The following is a 20,340-nucleotide window of genomic DNA, read 5'->3' as shown; positions in this document are numbered from 1 at the left end:
CAATACATTCGCTTGATCCATTTCTTGACTAGGCACTAAAATTAACACCGGCTGAATAATGCCACCTTACTACAGTATGTGTCTTAGATTTTTTGCTCATATCATACCTGTTTTTTCCCCAGAAGAATATCCCTTCACAGCTCAATGTACATTCATCATGCCATCAGATTACCATTCATATCAAATGGCACATCAAAAAAAAAAAAAAAAAAACATCCCCAGCTGATGAGTCCAAGAAGAAGAAGAAAAAAAAACAGAAGAGAAAATGGAAATCATTCACTTGTCACGAAGCGTCTGGCAGCTGGAGCCTCCGTTCGACAATGTCATGCATAAAATTATGTATGCACGGTGTGAGGGTCACTGAGAGATGCTGAAAAAACATCTGTTGTTATGCCTCCAGAAGATGTTTGAGGAAAAAAAAAAAGAGATAAAGTGGCTGGATTCAACCCTTAAGCAATGCTCTTTTTTTTTCTTCTTGTTGCCTGTATCCTTCCCTCTGGAGAGCAGCTCCTCTCGGTCACTGCATCCTCTCCTCCGAGTGCCTCATCCAATTAGCAAGTCAATAAAATGTGTCTGTGAGGCAGAGGAAGCCCACCAGCTCACCACAGCCCCTCCTCCTTTTTCTTTTTTTTTTTCCTCCTCTTCTCGCTGCCACAGAGCCTTGCAGCTCCCCGCTAGCCCGCCGTTAGCCTGCCGCACCAGCAGCAGCTCCAACACTGGATGCAGCTCCGGCGATGAGGATGAGGACGAGCGGCTCGCTGGGAGGTGATGATGGTGATGCTCCACGTTCATCTGATTTTTTTTTTTTTAACTTATTTTTTAATCTGTGCCGACAAAAGAGACAGGAGGGAGGAAAAGGAAGAAGGAAAAAAAAAAACACCCTCAGCTCTGCTCCTGCCAATGCATCTGCTCTCTCTCCTCTCCACTGCCTCAGCACACTGTGCGTCCCCCTCTGGGTGAGAAAGTAAAAGGGATGCACGGGATGGATGAGACTGGATAATTGCTGGAAAAGGAAAAAATAAAATAGGAGAAAGACCAGGCTTTTTTTTTTTTTTTAAACAGAAGGAATGTTTAGGGAGGGAGGCTGGATGAGGGGGAATCTTGTTGAACTGCAGGAGAAATCTGATAGAAAACTGCAGATGCTGATGAGACTAAGGGGTTTGGGTAATTAGATGCAGGACGGAAGAAGAATATAGAAGAGATGGAAGGTAAAAAAAAAAAAAGATTACTTTGGAGATAAACAATGCAAAAGAAGGATATCTATGTGCATACAGTCATCAGGAATCTGTCTGAAAGCTGATTTAGAAATCAAGTTAATCAGGTTTTGTTTTGTTTTTTTAAATCTTAGTTAAAACTTGAGTCTTCCAAGACAACCAAAACTCAGTAATTACAACCTATGAGGAATCAAATTACAGAAATAGTTGCAAACATCAACTTTGAAATGTGGAAAAACAAGCAAATGAATATTTTATATAACACACAGATTCCAATGTTTGATAGATTGGAGACACCTTTTTCCCCTTTATATCAACTTCAAACATTTTCTTTATTTTTAATTTTAATGAAATATAGCCACCGTGGCAAACTGTTTATTATGAAAACAAGCAAAGCCCAATTTTATTTATTTTCTTTGAGAATCAGATGAGAAGCTCAATTGCAAAACTGAAATCAGTCTAAAATCATCTGTTAACATGTTGAAACTTGTGTTTAGTTATTTAACCCACACAAACAAATATAAAACCTATAAACTGTGTTGTGATCAATACTGAATAAAGGCCCACAAACTACAACTTGTCATTTGTACAGATGCATAAGTGAGATACATGTTTACCTCTAAATATTCAGCCCATTTTTACAAAAAAAAAACACTTAAAGCATGGCAGCATTTTGTTCATTGGACTCTCACAGTAAAACACAGATTGAACTATTATGCCTCTATGGATTACACAAAAGATAAGAAAAACTACCATTTTGCTCTGTATGCACTCTTATTACCAAACAAGGAATCATAGCTGCTGCAACATTGGCATCTGAAAACGGTTTACACTGTTTGAATGAGGCTTTGCGTTTTCAAATGGTGATTCAGAACAATGATTCAGAATGAAGCCGATGCCATTCAAAATACAGCAGCAGAATTTTCATTTGATCTGAATTTGGGCTGGGGGAGTGTTGGTGACTTAATTAGGTTTAGAGGAGATGGTAGGTGGATTTTGTTACCTTTGGGCGAGCTTAGCTAACCAGCTGCTGGAGCATCTTCATATTTACTTACAGACACCAGAATGGAATCAGTCTTTTAAACCTAAATCTTGATATGAAAGCAGAAAGCATATTTTTCCAAAAAGCTGAAATATTACTTTTAATTGCTCAGGTCTCAAGTTGCTGAGAAATGTTTGCTGGAAAGTTCATGAATGTTTGCAGTTTAGCATGAAAGTCCTATATGGTGAGGAATCATTAATTCATCGGTTTGTTCATTTACAATTAAAAGTTCAAATAATTGAAATGGGACTCCACTGATTATCCAGATCAACTGTAGTTAACTCATAATTGGAAGTATAAAGCTGTGAAAACCAATGCAGGGACTGAGAAAAGTTAGTTTTTGCCAACGCCTACTTGCTGCAGCTTGAGCACACCAGCTCACTTATAACTCTGCTCCAACACTGTAAAACTACTCAACGCTATACATACGGTACATTTTAATATTGGAGTAATTTAGTCACACATTTGAACCAAAAATCAGATTCTGAAGCGAAATAGCACTCAGTGCCCCGCTCCATTGGTTCCTTGGCTTCGTTACATATGAAACCACACAAACCTGCATCTGTATTTTTGAGACTGTCATCAGCACTCTGCAGTTTGAAGACGCCAGCTTATTTTGCTAAAGATGTTTCTTCCAGCATATAAACAAAAATCACATGGACACGTTACCAAGGTAAAGAAAAACAACTTCATTTTCATTTGGGGGACACTTAAACTGTTTATTTGTTCCTTCTTCGAGGACCAAAAATTGTATTGCCAGGCTACCTACCTTTTTTATTTTGTAATTTTTTAAATTGGTAGTATTTTATACATGTGTGCATATTTATATATACATAAATAAGAGCAAGAAGGTCGCCGGTTCGAGTCCCAGTGGGGGCACTGGGTTCTTTCTGCACGGAGTTTGCATGTTCTCCCCGTGCAGCGTGGGTTCTCTCCGGGTTCTCCGGCTTCCTCCCACACAGTCCAAAAATATGTTGAGGTTAACTGGTGATTCTAAATTGTCCGTAGGTGTGAATGTGAGTGTGCTTAGTTGTCTGTCTCTAAGTGTAGCCCTGTTATAGACTGGTGACCTGTCCAGGGTGTCCCCTGTCTTCACCCTAAGTCAGCTGGGATAGGCTCCAGCCCCCCCGCGACCCTAGTGAGGATTAAGCGGTGTAGAGATAATGGATGGATCTCAGTCCATTTCAGTTTTCATTCATCATTCACGTTTAGCCATCTTGTAAGGACTGTCATCTGAATAAACACAAATTAAGCCTGGAAGTGATTGAAACAGTTTTTATTCACTTGGAGATGCAGTGATGGTTGATTTTAGATGGATTCAGCAACGGAACAAAAATGAAATGAAGTCCACCCTTTCAGTCCTCCAATAAAAGAAGAAAAAATACTTTTGCTTTGTGAGATAGTTTCAGGGCAATACCAGTATTTTTGTAACGTGTCTTCGTTGTGCGTTTTTCTTAAACTACTTGCAACTAGTCTTCCTTTTCTTCAGGATTTCATGAATCATTTTCATACAGCGTAATGCCTTTCACAGGCTTACGGTATTATTGTTCGTTTTGTATGATAAATACTAAAACAAATACAGTAAACTCACTAACGACTGGCTGTTCTAACCCACTGAGGAGTCACGTCTGACAGACACAAAACAACAAGAGCAACATTTCAGAAGAGATGACAGAACTTTCTGTACATCTGTGCTGGCTGACGACACTGATGCAGAAAATCAAAAACACTGGTACTGTCCTTTAAAACGTGACACGTTAACATCAATAATTGTGACATTTACACGTTGAAAAGCAAGCCAGTGATCTTTAAGTTCACGCCTCCCTTTCTTGGGCTTTAATCCTTTTTTTAGACGCAGGAATAACAAAATAATATTCCAAAAGCATGACCCAAACATCTTGAATGGCAATGCAGTGAATGACACTGAAACCCTACACTTAGACACCGTTTACCTCTCGCCGCATGTTTCACTGCCTCATTTCAGCTTTTTGTCTGAGTCGATGTCTCCTCGTCACAGAAGTAAGGATGTTCTAGTGCATTCAGGGAGGATATTCGCTTTAAGGGGTCGAATGTCAGCATTTTCTGTGGAGGAAAGAACAACACGGTGTTAGAGCTATGGCACCGTAAAGGCGTAGTCTGACATTTAGATTTTCTTGAGTTAAATGAGAGGATTACAGTTCAGTGAATATGTAACTGGGGCAACCAGTTTGCTTAGCCTAGCATCAAGACTGGAAGCAAAAGGGGAAAACTGCTAGCCTGTCTATGTGCAAGGTAACAAAAGTTACCTACATCTCCAAAGCTCTTTAATCAACACATTGTATCTTGTTTGTTTTAATTCATGCAAAAACCGAGAAATAAAAACAGCAGTTTGTGCCAAATGATGGCCTGGACCAGTTGCCAGGCAACCAGTGGAAACTCGAGGTTGTGACTGGTTGAAAAATATAAAAACAACAAAGTGCAAAGGATCGTTATAAAGCTTCCTTTGTCATCAAGATTTATTTTTAGTTAATTCAATAAACTCTTGTCCAATATTGTGCTTCTATTATTCTACACCAGTTATTCCATCTCAAATCATCAGCGTACTTCTGCTCAACCATCTCTGATTTGCTTGAAACCTTTTTCTAAATTTTTTTTATCAACAACTACAGATATTTAAAATGGTTTCTGTGAAACTTAAGACCGATGTATCAAATACTTTGTAAGAACTACAAAGCTTGTTTTTTTGCACATTGAAACTTGAGTCTACATTTGAACGACAATATGTCAGGAACTAATAAAGATAAAAGCCTGAAACGTTATTTCTCACCGTTAGAATCTGCAAAATAGAACTTTGTTGTACTTCAATTAGGATACCTAGCGATATTTTTTGTTTCTTTAGCTCAATCTATAATAAAAGTTAAATGAAAATAACATTTCCATTTCTGTGACATTTTGTAACTTCTAACAGCATCTATTAAAAGTATTCTATGTGTTTTGTTTTGTAGTGTTGCAACATACAACTACATACCGTCCACAAAATACCACTAGGTGACTGCTGTGTTATCAGGTTTGTTGTTAATGTGTGATCAAAGCTGGGACTTTTCATGACAAGACACTGTTTGTCCAGTTTTGCAGATTCTGACTCAAGGACATGATGAGAAAGAACAGTGAGAATCTCAGGTTTTTATCTTTAAAAGCATATGGTTGTTCAAACATAGCTTTAAATTTTAATTTGTGAAAAAAAAAAAAAAAAAACTGAAAGTGAGTTCACCGGCAATTAAAAAAAATAAATGAATAAAAAATATCTCCAAGAGTTTTTGATATATTCCCCAAATATCCTTTTAGATATCAATATTTGATACAATACGAATTTCAGAAAAGTCAGAGATGGTCAAACATGAGTCTTTCTAACCATTTGATGATTTGAGATGTAAAGACCACCAACATTTTCTACATCATGTGGACGGACAGAATAAAATAATGCAGTCTGCACTAAAAGAAACGGTTAAATCTCAGGTTCAATCACAGAAAAGCGACATGTACTGGACATGTCCTTTTATAAACAATCCATTAAGAAACAGATTTTAAGTCTTTTTTTCCAGTTCTAGCAGGCCTCTGTAAAAGTACAAGGACAGAACACTTTTCTGTGAAGAGTCCTCCTTCCTCCTCTGGTGTAACCAGACGAGTCACAAGAATTCTTCTGTATTGCCGCAGTGGAATTCTTGAGGCTTGTGTTACTTCTTCTGGAGTCTGAGGTTGCCGATCTGTCAATGTCCCAATTTTAACTCTGTATGCAGCTCAGACATGAATTGAGCACCAGGCAAGATGGACAGCCACTTTAATATTTAATTCATGAGCCTTACCAGCAATAGCTGAGCCCCCTGCTCATTTATCTCTGGAACAAAGTCCTTGATTGGGCGAGCCGTGAGAGGGGGGAAGTTTTTCCTTGATAGCGTAACATCAGTCGGCCACTCCTCCTCTGGCGGCAAACCAATAACTCTGAAATGACATGTTATTTTCAATGAAGTAGGAATTACATGAATAAATCAGCCAAGGGGGCTCCTAGGCTGTTAAATGTGATGGAAAATATTCGCTACTCACTCAAAAATTTTCCCAAGCTGGTCCATTTCTGATTCTCCACAGAACAAAGGTCTAAAGAACAGAAAGGTTAATCTCAGTTAACAGGCTGAAGCTGCAGGCTGGTGGTGCTTTCTTCAAAAGGCTGTTATTTCTGTTAGCAACATGATGGCCTTCAGGCAAAGATTAGTAGTTTGGCATGAGGAGCATTGAGCATGAATGATTCAAGCGTTTATAAAACTCTGCAGCATCTCAGTCATGTTAACCAACATAGAGCGTGTTTAATAATACTCCTGATGCCATGAGTTATGACAATATACCAGTACATCATTACATCCTCTCCATCTTCAAATTACTGTTATATCAAAGCATGTTGGCGGCCGGTTTCATGCAATGTGTCATTTTTACCACTAGATAGAGCTACTGTGTGCTTCATCGAGCTAAACTGCAGTTTTTCAGCTGATCTGGAAGAAAGTTAAAGCAGTCATCACCTCAGGCAGCTCAAAACGCTTAATATTGCATCTAAATTCACTGGTTATGACTTTTGCTTGTTTGTAATGTTTGGTTGTGTTGAATCAGCCTGTGAGCTGTCAGTAAGTTCCCACAAACGTACATGATGCTGAGGACTCCCATCTGTGTCGTTATGATGTAAAAGTACCATCAAATTTCAGTGATAATTAATAACATCTCATTTATATCCAGGTCATGTTTTACAATGATGGCATCCAAAACTTGTGCCTACAGACTCGGCTGGAGGATGGGCGAGACTGAAACTAGATATTTGTGTGTGCCGTGACTTGATGTCTGTGGCAAAAGCCTCTTTTTTTTCCCCTCCCAACAGTTCACCCCTTGACAGTCTGAGGCTCCGGACCAGATAACACAGATGACCTGCCAATGTGATTCAATCTGAACCGCTACTCATCGGCTCTGCTTTGACTCGGACACAAAATCTGAGATAAAATCTGAACACGTATATCACTCAGTAAAGAGTGAACCTCTTACAAGCGATAAGAGGTGAGTCTAAAGGTGGAGTGTATCTCCCTCTGCCAAGACAAGTAGCTGATGTCAAAAAACAGCCAACAGAGTCAGCGTTCTGGTGACTATTAAAGTGCAAGCTGTGAACTGCACAGTAGTGCTGCACAGACTATGTTTTCTTTAAATATAACAAGTGTTCAATGTTTCTTTTGATTGTCCCTAAAACATCCAGCCCTGGTAACTTCAGCCTCACTAATGTTTTCATTAAGCTAAAGCATCTCAAAGCACTTGATTAGGATGAGGGAAAGATTGACATCGTGGCTAAATGTGAAAAAAAAAAAAAAAAAAACTAACTTGAAGCACAAGATGGGACATGTCTTTGTCAATATTTATCTCAGCCTAATCTTAGCCAAGCATTTTGGTAACTTAAACCGAACAGCAAACAAAAAGCTGGACGTGAGTCCTGGCTCTGTGCTCTGTGCGCTCTACGTTCCCTCCCAATGATTTATACGCAGTAAAAGGATGTCATGCTTTCTGGATTGAAGGAAAAAAAAAATAATTATCCAAGCATTGGCTCTCTCCAGAAAGTATCTGGAGCTGATGTGTGTGCAAAACGATTTCAAACTCAAGAGTTTCACATTCTAAGCTGGCCTGAGGAGTTAAATGAGAAACTAGAACTCACTTTGGAAATACAAACTGCTGCTTTGCACAGGATATGTGAGCAAATCTCTGATACTTTTTACCTTAATGAGTCCACTTTTCAGTGAATTACATCAAAATCAGTTTGTTACCTTTCTTAAGGGGCAAATGTAATTCCTTAAACTGGATTTACATATAAAGACTTACTGGATAGAAGCCTGTCACAGTTATTACAGAATCGTCTGGTCGCAGGTATTTCAGGTGACTGCCACCATTTTGCATAACTGTTGGAATTGTTACCATTTACAGGTGAACTAACACACTCATATTTGAATCACCACTTTCACATCGTTCACCCCTGTTTGCACCTTTTTTTCTTCTGCTTTGGTTTAAAGGCACCCATTGCTTATCTTGAGGAGCCTAACTGCTAATATTCAACCAACTTCATTTTAGCGAGCATCTACTGACAATAATGTCATGGATTTAGTTGCAAAGTGAAACACTACAGCACTGCTGTTGGCACATTTTGGTTTCAAGCCAAATGAAAAAGAAGAGCCCAATAACTTGGAGGAGGCGATTTGTCAGATTTGCAGCAAAAAGGTTGCATTCAAAGGCACCAATACCATTAATCTAAAACTAATAAAAGCATACAATTACCAAAAGAAATGAAACCGTTTATCATAGTTTTTTCCCTATCAATCATCAACTAAAATTTCATGATGATGATAGCTCTGCTAGATATATATTATTATTTTTTATAACATATTCATTAATATCCTGGATAGTGACCATTATTCTTCTGACTCACTTGCGCCTGAACATCTCAGCAAAGATGCAGCCGGTGCTCCAGATATCCACCGGCGTGGCATAACTGGACTGCAGCAGAACTTCAGGAGGTCGGTACCACAGTGTGACCACCTGGAAAACACAAACATGGAATCCCTAAATGTTACTAAGATCAAATTATTTGACAGACTGAGAATTCAACATCAACATGTTAGCACTGCCACTGTAGCTGAAGCACTGCCTCTCAGAGCTGCCAGTGTGACTATCAACTCTCATTCTTTTTAAAACTGTTTCTTACATATATTTTCAAAGAGGCTTGATGCAAAATATTTCAAGTACTGAAAAAACATCCCATCCACTCTGTGTTGGGTGGAAATTAAACTCATAAAACAATAAGATGACATGAACTTTATCATAAATAAAATAACTTCCCTTCTGGGATAAATAAAGTATTTTTCATTTCATTTCATTCATAAAGCTATAGTGAAGTTAGTAGTGTCTTTTATTTAGAGTTATCCTGTGAAACAAACAAATCTGAGAACTCCAGTTACATTTTCTTTGTCAGAATACGTTTGACCCCTTGGGTCTTCCACACTGCTTTTACTGTGCAGAGCAACCATTTATTTAACCTGCAGCAAGTTTGACAGGATGATTGTGCAGAGACGCGCCGCTGAGACACTTTCGTGAGCAGCCAAGATGGCTGTAGCTGATGTGGAATTTGAATCTGCTGTCAGTATTTAAAGGACTGGATGATGTATACTCTTTAAAGGAACATACAGTCTGGCACTTAAAACCTGTTTACGTCGATTTGTACCTAGTGTTTCGTCACATGTTTTGACGCTCTGATTGATTGTCGAGATATCTAAATACGCCTAAAGGCTGTTTGGTTTGAGCTTGGGAAATCGAAAACAAAATTAGCTTCTAAAATCATTTCTGCCAGACTTGTTCATCAGGGGCAACTTTAACATTTCGATAACAATGCTTCATACGAAAACTAAAAACAACTCAACACAGATAAAAAGCCTTCCAAACAGTGCATCTGAAGCTCACTAACACTTTAAATCTTGTCTATTTAAAGAGTAATGTAAAAGTGACATGTTGAAGGTCTACAGGGAATTATGTAGTATTAGTACTTCTTGTCAACCAGCTAAGAAACACGATGACTTATGCTATAGTTTTTTATATACAAATGAGGTATAATGTGTTAATTTGTGAAGTTGAGATGTATAAAATATTGTTATCCATAGACTGATTCAGGCTAACTGTTTGTACTTATATTAGATTTAAGTGAGAGTAATAACTTGTCGTCTCATCCAAGTCATATACATAATATCTACAGATTGTCTTAAACAAATTTCCAAGTGGATAAAAGTAGATTTTAATTTGAAACTGAAATGAATACAAACCAGACTGAATGATTGAAAATCTAATAATTTTAAAATTGTCCTAAAAAAAACATTACAGTGTGCTTTGGAAAAGACAGTTCACGGTTCCTACCACAGGAGTGAGGGCCATGTGGCAGCTGTAGATCCTGGCGAGACCGAAGTCAGCCAGCTTCACCTGGCCTTGGCTGGTTACCAGAATATTCTCTGGTTTCAGGTCTCTGTGCATCACACGGTTTGAGTGAAGGAACGCAAGGCCGCACAGCAACTGCTTCATCAAGTCCTGCAAAAAAAAAAAGAACAGGCATCTTCACTGAAACTAAAGATTTGGACAGTTTTGGCTTTGAAACAGTTGCACAACAAAAACACTCCATCCTTTCCATAAGGATTCTGCCATCTCACTTATTGAACAAATTCAGTGTGGTTTAGTTTGGATGATGCTTCAGTCAGTTCTCACTTTAATGCGGTCGGGGGATAATCCTGGAGCTGGAGCTCTCTCTAGATATGTCTTGAGGTCTTGGTCCACGTGCTCAAACACCAGAGTGACTTTAGTCTCCTGGTCTGACCTCTGCGTGGCACATACGTCCATAAGCCTGGTAGGAACAAGAGAAACAGGATTCCTGTGAGAGGTGTTGACAGCGGTTTATAGACAACATGAGTTGAAATTACAACACTTACCGGACCACGTTAGGGTGGTCGAATTGCTCTAACCGTCTCAACAGAGCCACCTCTCTGACTGTGGAGATCGGGAGGCCGTTTTGGTCCGTTTGGACACGCACGCTCTTCAGAGCCACAAACTGGCCGCTCTCCGTGTCCCGAGCCTTATAAACAGTCCCATAAGCACCTCCGCCGATTTCTGCCACCGGCTCATACTGGATGCTGGTGCCGTGGGCCATGGCCAGGTTCAAACAGACTGAGAGACAAAGTAGAAGACACAAATTAGATGCTTGTGTTACATATAGTGATGCATGATATTTACATTTCCGGCTGATACTAATATCCGATATAAAGATTTCTGATATTGCCGATAATCAATATTACTGACGTCGAAATTCAATATTTGTTCACGTCAAAAAATGAGTATAAGTAAGCACTGCGAGAACATGAAAACTAATGAAAAGAAGCCCAAATTAGACAACAGTCTTCTTTACTATGGAACAAAAGTGAAACATATTTTAACATATTTAACGTTCAAATCCAGGACCATTTAAGTAAAAACATCTGTGAAATAGAAGCAATATCACATGTAGAGACGAAGGCGCTAATGTTAGACAATTGTTATCCCGATTCTTTAGTTGGAAGCCCAAGTACAAACCGGAGAAATCTTCAGTTCACAGATGTAGAATTTATTGAGGTCACAGGTAAAGTGAGGCAACGCTGGGCTCAGAGTGACAGACCTCTCATGAGAGCTCCATCAGAAGGAGCCCCGATATCCGGAAATTATTCACATTTATCTTCTTGGTCTTGGACTGCCCCGAACAGAGGTTGGCCTTGTACGCAATCAAGGTTAATTGGCCAGTTACTGTGACGTGAACAGACTAACCACTGTTCATGCGGAAGTTCACTGAAATGTAAACAGAAACTGCTTGGATTGAATACAAAGTGTGTGTGTGTGTTGTCCAAAAGGCGTGTATTTACAGTAACTGATAGAATAGAGGAGTTTCCGCTGTCTCCCAGTATGTGAACCAGTTCTCACTGGTCATGTTATCTTCAAGGACATGCATTGGCTCAGGAGAAAAGTGCAAAACATTATCATAGATTCGAAACACAGCCAATTATAACACAACCATTGTTTTTTTTTGTTTTTTTGTTTTTTTTTAAGCTATTTTTTTGGCCTTTGTGCCTTTATTGGATAGTGTAGTCAGAGAGAGACAGGAAAGTGGGGGAGAAGAATGAGGGGAGGACATGTGGGAAAGGGTCATGAGCGGGATTCGAACTCATGACCTCCACATCGGGACTGTAGCCCTGCACATAGGACGCCAGCTCAACCAGGTGAGCTATAGCGGCGCCCCACAACCATCGGTTTTTGACATCGGCTAAATTTGGTCATTGGACCGATACCGATACATTGAAAAAAACACGTATATCGTGCATCTCTAGTTACAAAGGATAAAAATGTTAATTATCAAAACACATCTTGCAATAGTTACGCAGCTTAATGAACTCTTTATGAACTCTGGCTGTGAGACGCTGATGATCAGCAGAAAAGTCCTCCGGCGTACCATAACACACAGCACATTGCCATTCCCCTAGAAATCTTACACATCCACAAACGGATGCTCCTTAACAGCTCTTGTGCTTGAATATCCATTTCTGAGTGGGTACAAAATCTATTTTCAGGCACACCGCCAACAGTCTGTCAAAGAAATAACTTTCAAGCGTCGACAGAAGACACTTTGATGTCAGGACTTCATGATCTCTATAAATCAAAGCGATTCCTCTCGTGTTTTCATGAGCGCTCTAAATTCCTTGAAATGTGTGTCTAATTTCACCTGCAGTTTGTTTTACTCTTTTAACTTCAGCAAAGCTTTTATTTTTTTGAGGCAAACAATCTCGGCATGTAAGCAAACACTTGTCATTCCAGGAATTCTCTAAGCAAAAAGGTTCAACCCCCCCAAAGTCAATATAGTGACCTTTAAGACCTTCACCAAATGCCTCTGGTTGTTTGTAGTTTCTCACAAGCTTCCGACGCCTCTCTTTTAGAATTTTTAGCCCATTTTTCGTGCGCAAAAGCCTCCAGCTCACTGATATTCTAGTTTTTTGCGCTGCTACTGCTCTCTGTAACCGTCTGCAACCTGAGCAATTTCTGCCCATCAAAAAAAGAGAACTTAAGTTTCATATCGTTCTCAAAAATAGGGAAAAACGTGGAATCAACTTGTCTTTCCAAGCACCCACAGGTGTTAACAATACAGGAATAAAATGCTACCAGTACATACTATAGATATTCAGCTACTTACATTTTTATTTTGTGTCTCCTCTCTGCTGTGTGTAAACACAGTCTGCAGTCCAAACACAAAGTCCCTGAATTTTTGTCACGAGACTGTTGGTTGCAGCTGAGTCACTAGTGGGTTTCTGGTTGCAACAGAGAGTGCAATTTTTTTTTTTTTTAGTTTTTTGTTTTCTGTTGAGAGCAAACAGTTTATTTTTTGCAAACTTTTAAATGAAGCAAAGCAGATTTTGTTGAAATATGACAATTTGAAGCGTGGATGAGAACCACACATCACACTTAAAGTCAAAAATCCAATGATTCTTTCTGTTTTTCTGTCTGATAAATTGTTTCATTTTGGTGATTTTTAAAAAAAGACAACATGCCTTTCAAACCCACCGGTGGGTTTTGGGGCTCAGAGGTTCCTAGAAAACAGTCATCACGGAGGTAAGTGCACTTTAAATGTATATTTGCTGCTACATCACCTCACTGATGCTGCTACATGTAAATAATCAATATTCACCTTACTTTCTGTCTCTTTTTTTTCTCCTATCTATTTATATTATTGGTGTTTTTATATTGATATTCTTTATTATGTATATGGGAGTGTGCAAACTAGACAATTCCATTGCAGTGTTAATTTTTTGTTGCCCATATGACAATTATCTATCTATCTATCTATCTATCTATCTGATATAATCAAGTTGCTATAAACACTACAAACCACACATTAAAACATTGTCAGACTTCCTTAAATCTTAAACATTCTTTCTCTAAAAACAGCTTCCTACTGCAGCAGGATTCTGATAAGAGGGAATCAAAACACTTTTAGGCCACACAACACAACATTCAACTAAAAGATGCTAAAAACATTCCATAAAGCTGAAATAATCTACATTGTGGACTGATAATTACCTGCGTTTGTTACTCTAGGCAACCCATTCTACATTACATAGCATCATTTGACCCACCATTAACATAACAACACCAATTCCTGCAGCTGCAACACATCACAGAAGTGACTTTTCACCTTCTCCGTGAATTTCATCACTTTATTTCAACCACTCTGGCAGCAGGTCAACTATGCTTGGAGCTAAGTGCGTAACATTTTACGTCTAGCCGTGCGGGCCTCTGCTACAGTGGAGGAGCTCTCCAGGTACTTTGGGTGCAAAGTGCTGAAATAAGTGACACATTTTTTAGTCAGATCCAAAGAGGAATGTTTCAGTGCTCTTCAACGTTCATGAAAATTGAAGCACCTCGACAGCTGGACGGCTACAGCGCAGGACACACAATTGCAACATCCCTGCTTTGATTCCAGTCAGGAATCTGTGGTGCACGTCACACTCCCCTTCTCACCCCCACGTGTCCTGACTGCCTCTTCACCATCAACTGTCAAATAAAAGAAAAACAGAAAATAATACACCAAAAGTTTTAGAACCCACAAGCGGCAGGACAAAGTACCTGATCTCCTGACAGAAGTCACTGAATGTGGCGCCACTTTAAAGTAAACACACTCGACGTGGGACTTTTGGCCACCACTGTGCAGCACAGGAAGCACCTTCAACAGCTCTCTGTCTCGTTGCTCCCAACTTAACTCCGTCCCCTCGGTCTCTTGCCAGGAAGCAGGCACAGAACCAGTGAGAACATCATCCCACTCCTTCCTTTCCTTTGTTCAATCTCAGCCTTTAATCTGTCAAACCTGTTTGGTGCACTTCCTCCGCTCAGCCCATCCCCTAACCTACTTTCATCCATCCGCGGCCCTTCCACCTACTCAACATTAACGCCTGCCGCTTTCATACCTGGTATCCCTGCAGGTGCTGCTCTCGCATTTCTAGCTCACCCGTTCACTGGCTCCGTTTCACGAAGCCTCCTCCTGCTCCAACTGCCCTCAAAGTGTCATTAATGAGCACAGATCCCCACAATCGACAAAACCCACCGTGCCTCATTTGCAGTCTTTTATTTCGAGAAAGTGTTGATCTTGTTGAGGCCACGAGCGATGTGCTGCTGTTGCAAATCACGGACTCCCAGCTCAGGGAACGATGTGTCGGTGTGGAAGGAAGACTTATCTATTACAGTCCAATTTCCCCAATCATCTGCAGCCTGAAACGGCTCGAACAAATCCTGCAATGTTCCAACATCAATATCACTTCATTTCAACAGTGTTTATCTAATGACTACTCTAACATTTTAAAGCTCTGTCACTGTCTGGATCATGTCTTTTCTGTTAAAGATATCAAATTCATACTTTTAAAGACTTCCTAAAGTGAAAATACAGTTTTTTAGCTTGTGAACATCGCAGGGTTTTTTTTGCAGATATAGACAGATGACACACCTAAGGAACCAATACTGTCAAAAGAGTAGTCCTACAGTGTTTGAGCAGACTTGTGGGTGAGCTGGTGTGCTCGAGTTGCAGAAAGTAGAGAGAGGTAGATAAAGATAGAGGCACAGATCTGCACATTCTCGGGAAAGCAATGGTGTAGAGCTACAATTCAAAGCAAAGAGGGATTGTTTTCGTGGAGGTTCCATCACTGTCTGGAAAAGAGACTTTAAAACTGCATATTGCATTCTATATCAGGGCCCCAACAAGAGGGTGAACTTACTAGCACTTGGTAGAATAAATGCTTCAGCAGATCATTTTCAGTCCTTTTAAAATAAAAAAGGGGGATGTTGGATTATAAATTGCCATTTGTTTCACTACACATCATGAATTTATTTTAAGTTGATTTAAAACAAATGAGAACAAAGCTGATGGAGCCTCGAGTAGATTGCTTTAAACCGACAAGTGTAACAAGCATATCTGAGGCAGAAAAGAGTGTGAAAGGGACACTGTAGGTCTGGAGCTCTGATTGTGAGCGAGTAAAGTAGAGCAACAAAAGAGCAGAAACACAATCCGTTAAAAGCCTAACACTTGAACAAGGAATTTATTCTCTTGTGTAATTGTGCTGCCTTTTTTTTTTTTCAAGTTAGATACTCCAAAACCTGACACTCTAAATGGCTGTCAAATATTTGGTCGACAGAATGAGACAGAATGTTTGCACTGCGAGATTGTAATATGAGCCTGAAGAAGAAACTGGATAAATGCAGTTGAATGGAACAATATTAAGCTGTCTTCAGATTATCATCAAGATTTAGATAATTTAGTGAAAAATATCACAAATATTTCCAACTTTTATGAAGGTAAACTTCCAAATCTGACACAAGTATTTAATGAAGCAGCAATCAATTGTGAAATATGTGATCTCATACCAGTGAAGGTCAACATGACCGTAATTAACACAAAGCTTTAACTAGTTAAAGCAGAGGGTTTGAATATCCACAAACGCTGCCAAACCGCAATTACTGAAGTGGTCAATATAAACTGCTGTTAATAAGAGGAAGAGCTGTTGCATTAACGTACCGCATTTCTCCCTCTTATGCAAAGACAGTTGAGTCACACTGTCTGCAGACAAGAATCTTCCTGCATTCCTGCGTATCTGCAAGACAATCGAGCAATACAAAATCCGTCTAACATTGCTCAGTTGCAGCTGAACCGAGGAAAAGACTGTAAATAACACTCTTCCTGCTGCAAAGTCCCAAAACAGGCTTCAGCAAAGTAATGCAGAGAAAACACTAACAAAAATACCACCAATAAAACCTATTTGAAGGAGCTTTTATTTTCAACCTGAGCAGACTTTGAGCTTGTTACGCCTCAAACGTTTAAAAAAAAACCCTCTAATTTTACTTAATTCATCAACCAGCTAACTACTGCAGTTTAGATCACACAGTCTCTATATAGAAAAATATTGGATCCATATGCTTTATGTACTGTATGTTAACAGTGTCATAACATTCACTTAAAAAGCTCTTTTACAAGCTGTGCGGTAGTAATATAACGGGGCAGCACTGCTCTTTCCCTCTGCACTGACCATTTATTACACACATTTTCCATATGTTGGAAGCTGCAGCTGATTTAAGCCTCTATCTTCCACCACTAACTGCCGTTGTGCAACTTTCCTCTGGAGGCAGACGATGTGACAACAGCTGTGGGAGTCAGAAGAGTCAGAAAGGGGCCACGAAGTCTGAGAAATGAAATACTTGAAGAAAGAGAAAGAGGCCTTGTTAAGAGGACGAATGTCCCAGCTGACGCTAAAACTAAAAATGAATGATTGAAGTCGATAACATCAATGATATTTTAGAATTCTACATTTTCAAGCCAGTGTTCACCTTCTAACTTAAACACAACTTCTAGTATCTATAAGGGTCACTTCTCCACACACAGAGGGCTGCTAATGGACAGGTAACGACGAAGTAATGATTCATCACTTAGAAACAGCCCAGTGTGGTTCAGCTGTTTACTAAAGGGGAGACAAAAAAGGTAATAAATGATGAAATAATGACAGACTCCTTAGAAACTGTGAAAGCTGCAACAATTAATCAATTAGTTGTTAACTATTAAATTAATAGCCAGCTATTATGATAATTGACAATTGATTTTAGTATTTTTTTAAGTAAAAAGAAAGTCCTCTGATTCCAGCTGATTAAATTTTAATAATTCCCTGTTTCTCTTCTCTTCTATGAGAGCAAACAAAACATCTTTGAGTGGGTGGGTGGGAGAGAACACATTTGTCATCCTGGACTAAATAATCAACAGATTAATCAATCATGAAAGTAATCAATAGTTGCAGCCCCACTAACTACTTAATATGTATTATTACTAGGGGTGCACCAAAATAGCAACTCATTTTCTGGCCGGTGAGAACTGGTTCACACACCAGGTGACAGCGGAAACTCCTCTATTCTATCAGATAGGATTGTTACTTTAGATACACGCCGTACCAACAACATCCACACATGTTGCTTACCAAATTTCAAGGACGTGGACAGAGCGCAGAAGAGGTATGCCTGTCCACATCATTGGTAACTGGCCAATTAAACCTGGCAGCGTACAAGTCTAATCCCTGTTCGGGGTAGTCCCAGCCCAAGAAGATATTTGGAACCTGAACCTGGAAAACTTAGTTCAGCTGGACATAAGATTACTCTGTGTCTCTCTGAATCCAGTGCTGCAAAACTTTCCATGTGACCTGAATAAACTGTTTAATCTGAGACCTGAATTCTTCTCTGACCATTTCTTGAATCTGTTTCAACAAAAGAACTGCGTCTGACACTGCTCTTAAACTTTGATTAGATGTGACTCATTCACTGGTTAACTAGAAGTGAGTTCCTCATTTGTTTTGTTGGTAACTGCTCAAAATCTTGAGTCTCTTTTTGTAAAATGTGAAATTTTAAGATAACTTTAACAGGTAAATAAAATAAATTAAGATGCCTGTGCCCTCATGATGAAGAAATAATCTTTCTCGTTTGAGAGAATTAAAAGTAGTAGTTTTGAGTTATGTTGATGTCCTATTATGACAGAACAAAATAAGGGTTTGTGTCATTTCATAAGAATGTACATATACAAAATGTTTAACTGATTAAATGAGAGTTGCTTGGAGGGTTATCTATTAATTTGAACAAAAAAATAAATACTTTTACTGTGATATGTGACCAAAAACATAGACATCCATGATATCAAACACTCTGGCTTTGCTATAGTCCGATTTCTAATAAATAGTGTACATTATTATGTGATGCAGCAAAATAAAATCAACTAGCTGTAATTGTTTCTATCATTATCTGTTTAATAGTCTAAATAACTGACTTTTAGTTAAACTAATAATGTTATGCTACATTAGCTTGTTGTAGCACTAGCTAGCTAGCTTGAATTGTTTGCTAGCGTTGGCTAAACATCCCCAAAATGACATAATGTTTATGTAGGAGGTTTAAATATTAGTTTCATAAAGTTTTAGTAAAATTAGAACATTTGTCCTGGACCCAAAAGTTCTAAATTAATTGGCAATTATCAGTGTTTGTAAAACAATGTAAAAGTTTCTGTATGCGTTAGCTAACATTTCTGTTGCAGTTTTAATACGAGCAACATGAAAATTTGGAAATAAAGTTAATTTTATGCATAAATATCAGGTTTGCATTGATCAAAAAAGACTCACAAGGTAGGATTCCGGACAGAACTATTTTCAAGATATTACATTTAGTTTGTAAAAACTTAAGTTATTCAAAATATTAATATTTTTACTTCTTTTTACCCAACAAACAGCATCTTTGAGAGCCTATTTAGTTTCTCATTTTGTTACTCCTGCAGTGTCCTCGCCTTGATTTAACAGCAGGGAAAAGAATGAACAATGTGATTTACAAAGAAACTTTTTAGTTGTCAGTCTGGTACACAGCCCCATAATGAATGAGCGGCCTTGTTGTGGTCTGTGACTTCCTCTGGTCCTGCAGGATGTGGTTCATGACTTGTCACCCTAAAAACATCTCTCAGTTTCCTTTTCAGTGTTTTTAGTAACAGAGCAGCTCACAACAGGGCAGATTTCAGCTCAACATCTGGAGGTTTCACTGATGTCTCACAACACTGAGGTCAGTGACCCTCCAGATCCTCACATTGAGCCCCGGAGCTTCATTCATGTGTGTGAGCGAGGAGCAGGCCGGTGGGCGGAGGCAGCGAGGAGCAGGCCGGGACACACGGAGAGCCCGACACGTGGTGCTCCTCCATAGCGCTCCTTTGTTAATTAAAACTGGCAGGGAAAGAAAAAAAAAGTGCAGCAGCAACAACAACAGGCCACTTTTTTTTCCCCTCCTCACCTCCAGACTCACTGACGTGGCGGAGGACGCGCAGGAAAGTAGAGACGGACGGCGGCGGAGGAGCCGGAGCACCGCCTTGCAACTTCCATTTCCACATCTGTGCCACATTACATAAAGCCCCGGTGGGAAAGTGTCACACATGAGTCAAGCAGTGTAGCCGCGGTCCTGTACTCACCTCGCCTGTTGCTCCTGTGCGGCAGGTACCGAGTCTCTAAGTGGAGGACATGATCCCCCCAATGTGCCACGTAGAAACCGGTAAGAAGCGGGTCCGGGGCGGCGGGTCTGGACCGGGCCGAGCCTCGGAGCCCAGCGGTGGATCTGCCGGGGAGAGGCTAAGTCAGCAGGAATGATTTGGGCCTCCTCTGCTGCTGCTTCTTCTTCCAGCCTGCACCCTTTTTGGGTTGTCTTCCTGTTGCTTCTAGCAACTCTGAGAGGAGGCGGAGCCAAAAGCTCCAGCAGCACATCAAGTATGAAAACTTGAGCCTGTGGCAGCAACAGATCATCACCACAACTTTATTTATACGCTTTAAGAACAGTTTTACACAGTGATGAGACAGACAGCAGGATCCTCAGAAGGCAAGTCAAAAGCTGTCAGTGTCATTTATATAAAACATTTTGATCAATAACCAGTGAGCCAGAGTTACC

The 20,340-nt window shown here is 39.6% G+C and overlaps 1 protein-coding gene across 1 annotated transcript; it reads right to left on the bottom strand.

Annotated features, from left to right (window-relative positions):
- Positions 1-3,516: 3,516 nt before the first annotated feature.
- Positions 3,517-20,113, bottom strand: cdk4 (cyclin dependent kinase 4). The gene is made up of 8 exons (XM_008306963.1): positions 19,871-20,113; positions 10,773-11,007; positions 10,552-10,687; positions 10,210-10,377; positions 8,735-8,844; positions 6,337-6,387; positions 6,099-6,234; positions 3,517-4,338 (listed from the first exon to the last, which is right to left on the bottom strand). The coding sequence occupies exons 2-8, from the start codon at positions 10,988-10,990 to the stop codon at positions 4,237-4,239; spliced, it is 921 nt and encodes a 306-aa protein (XP_008305185.1). The 5' UTR covers positions 10,991-11,007; positions 19,871-20,113; the 3' UTR covers positions 3,517-4,236.
- Positions 20,114-20,340: the final 227 nt, after the last annotated feature.

Source organism: Stegastes partitus, unplaced genomic scaffold (assembly GCF_000690725.1).
Source record: "Stegastes partitus isolate 25-593 unplaced genomic scaffold, Stegastes_partitus-1.0.2 Scaffold51, whole genome shotgun sequence".
Classification (NCBI taxonomy): domain Eukaryota; kingdom Metazoa; phylum Chordata; class Actinopteri; family Pomacentridae; genus Stegastes; species Stegastes partitus.
Note: the sequence above shows the minus strand (reverse complement) of the source record. Positions and strands in the feature narration are given on the sequence as shown.

Bases quoted from the DNA above. Each gene is read 5' to 3' on its own strand.
- cdk4 (XM_008306963.1), bottom strand. From the start codon at position 10,990: ATGGCCCACGGCACCAGCATCCAGTATGAGCCGGTGGCAGAAATCGGC. The intron at 10,688-10,772 runs GTAAGTGTTGTA...TGTTCCTACCAG, and splicing joins GACCACCCTAACGTGGTCCG to GCTTATGGACGTATGTGCCA. The intron at 4,339-6,098 runs GTAAGGCTCATG...TTTCCTCCACAG, and splicing joins AGGGGGCTCAGCTATTGCTG to AAAATGCTGACATTCGACCC.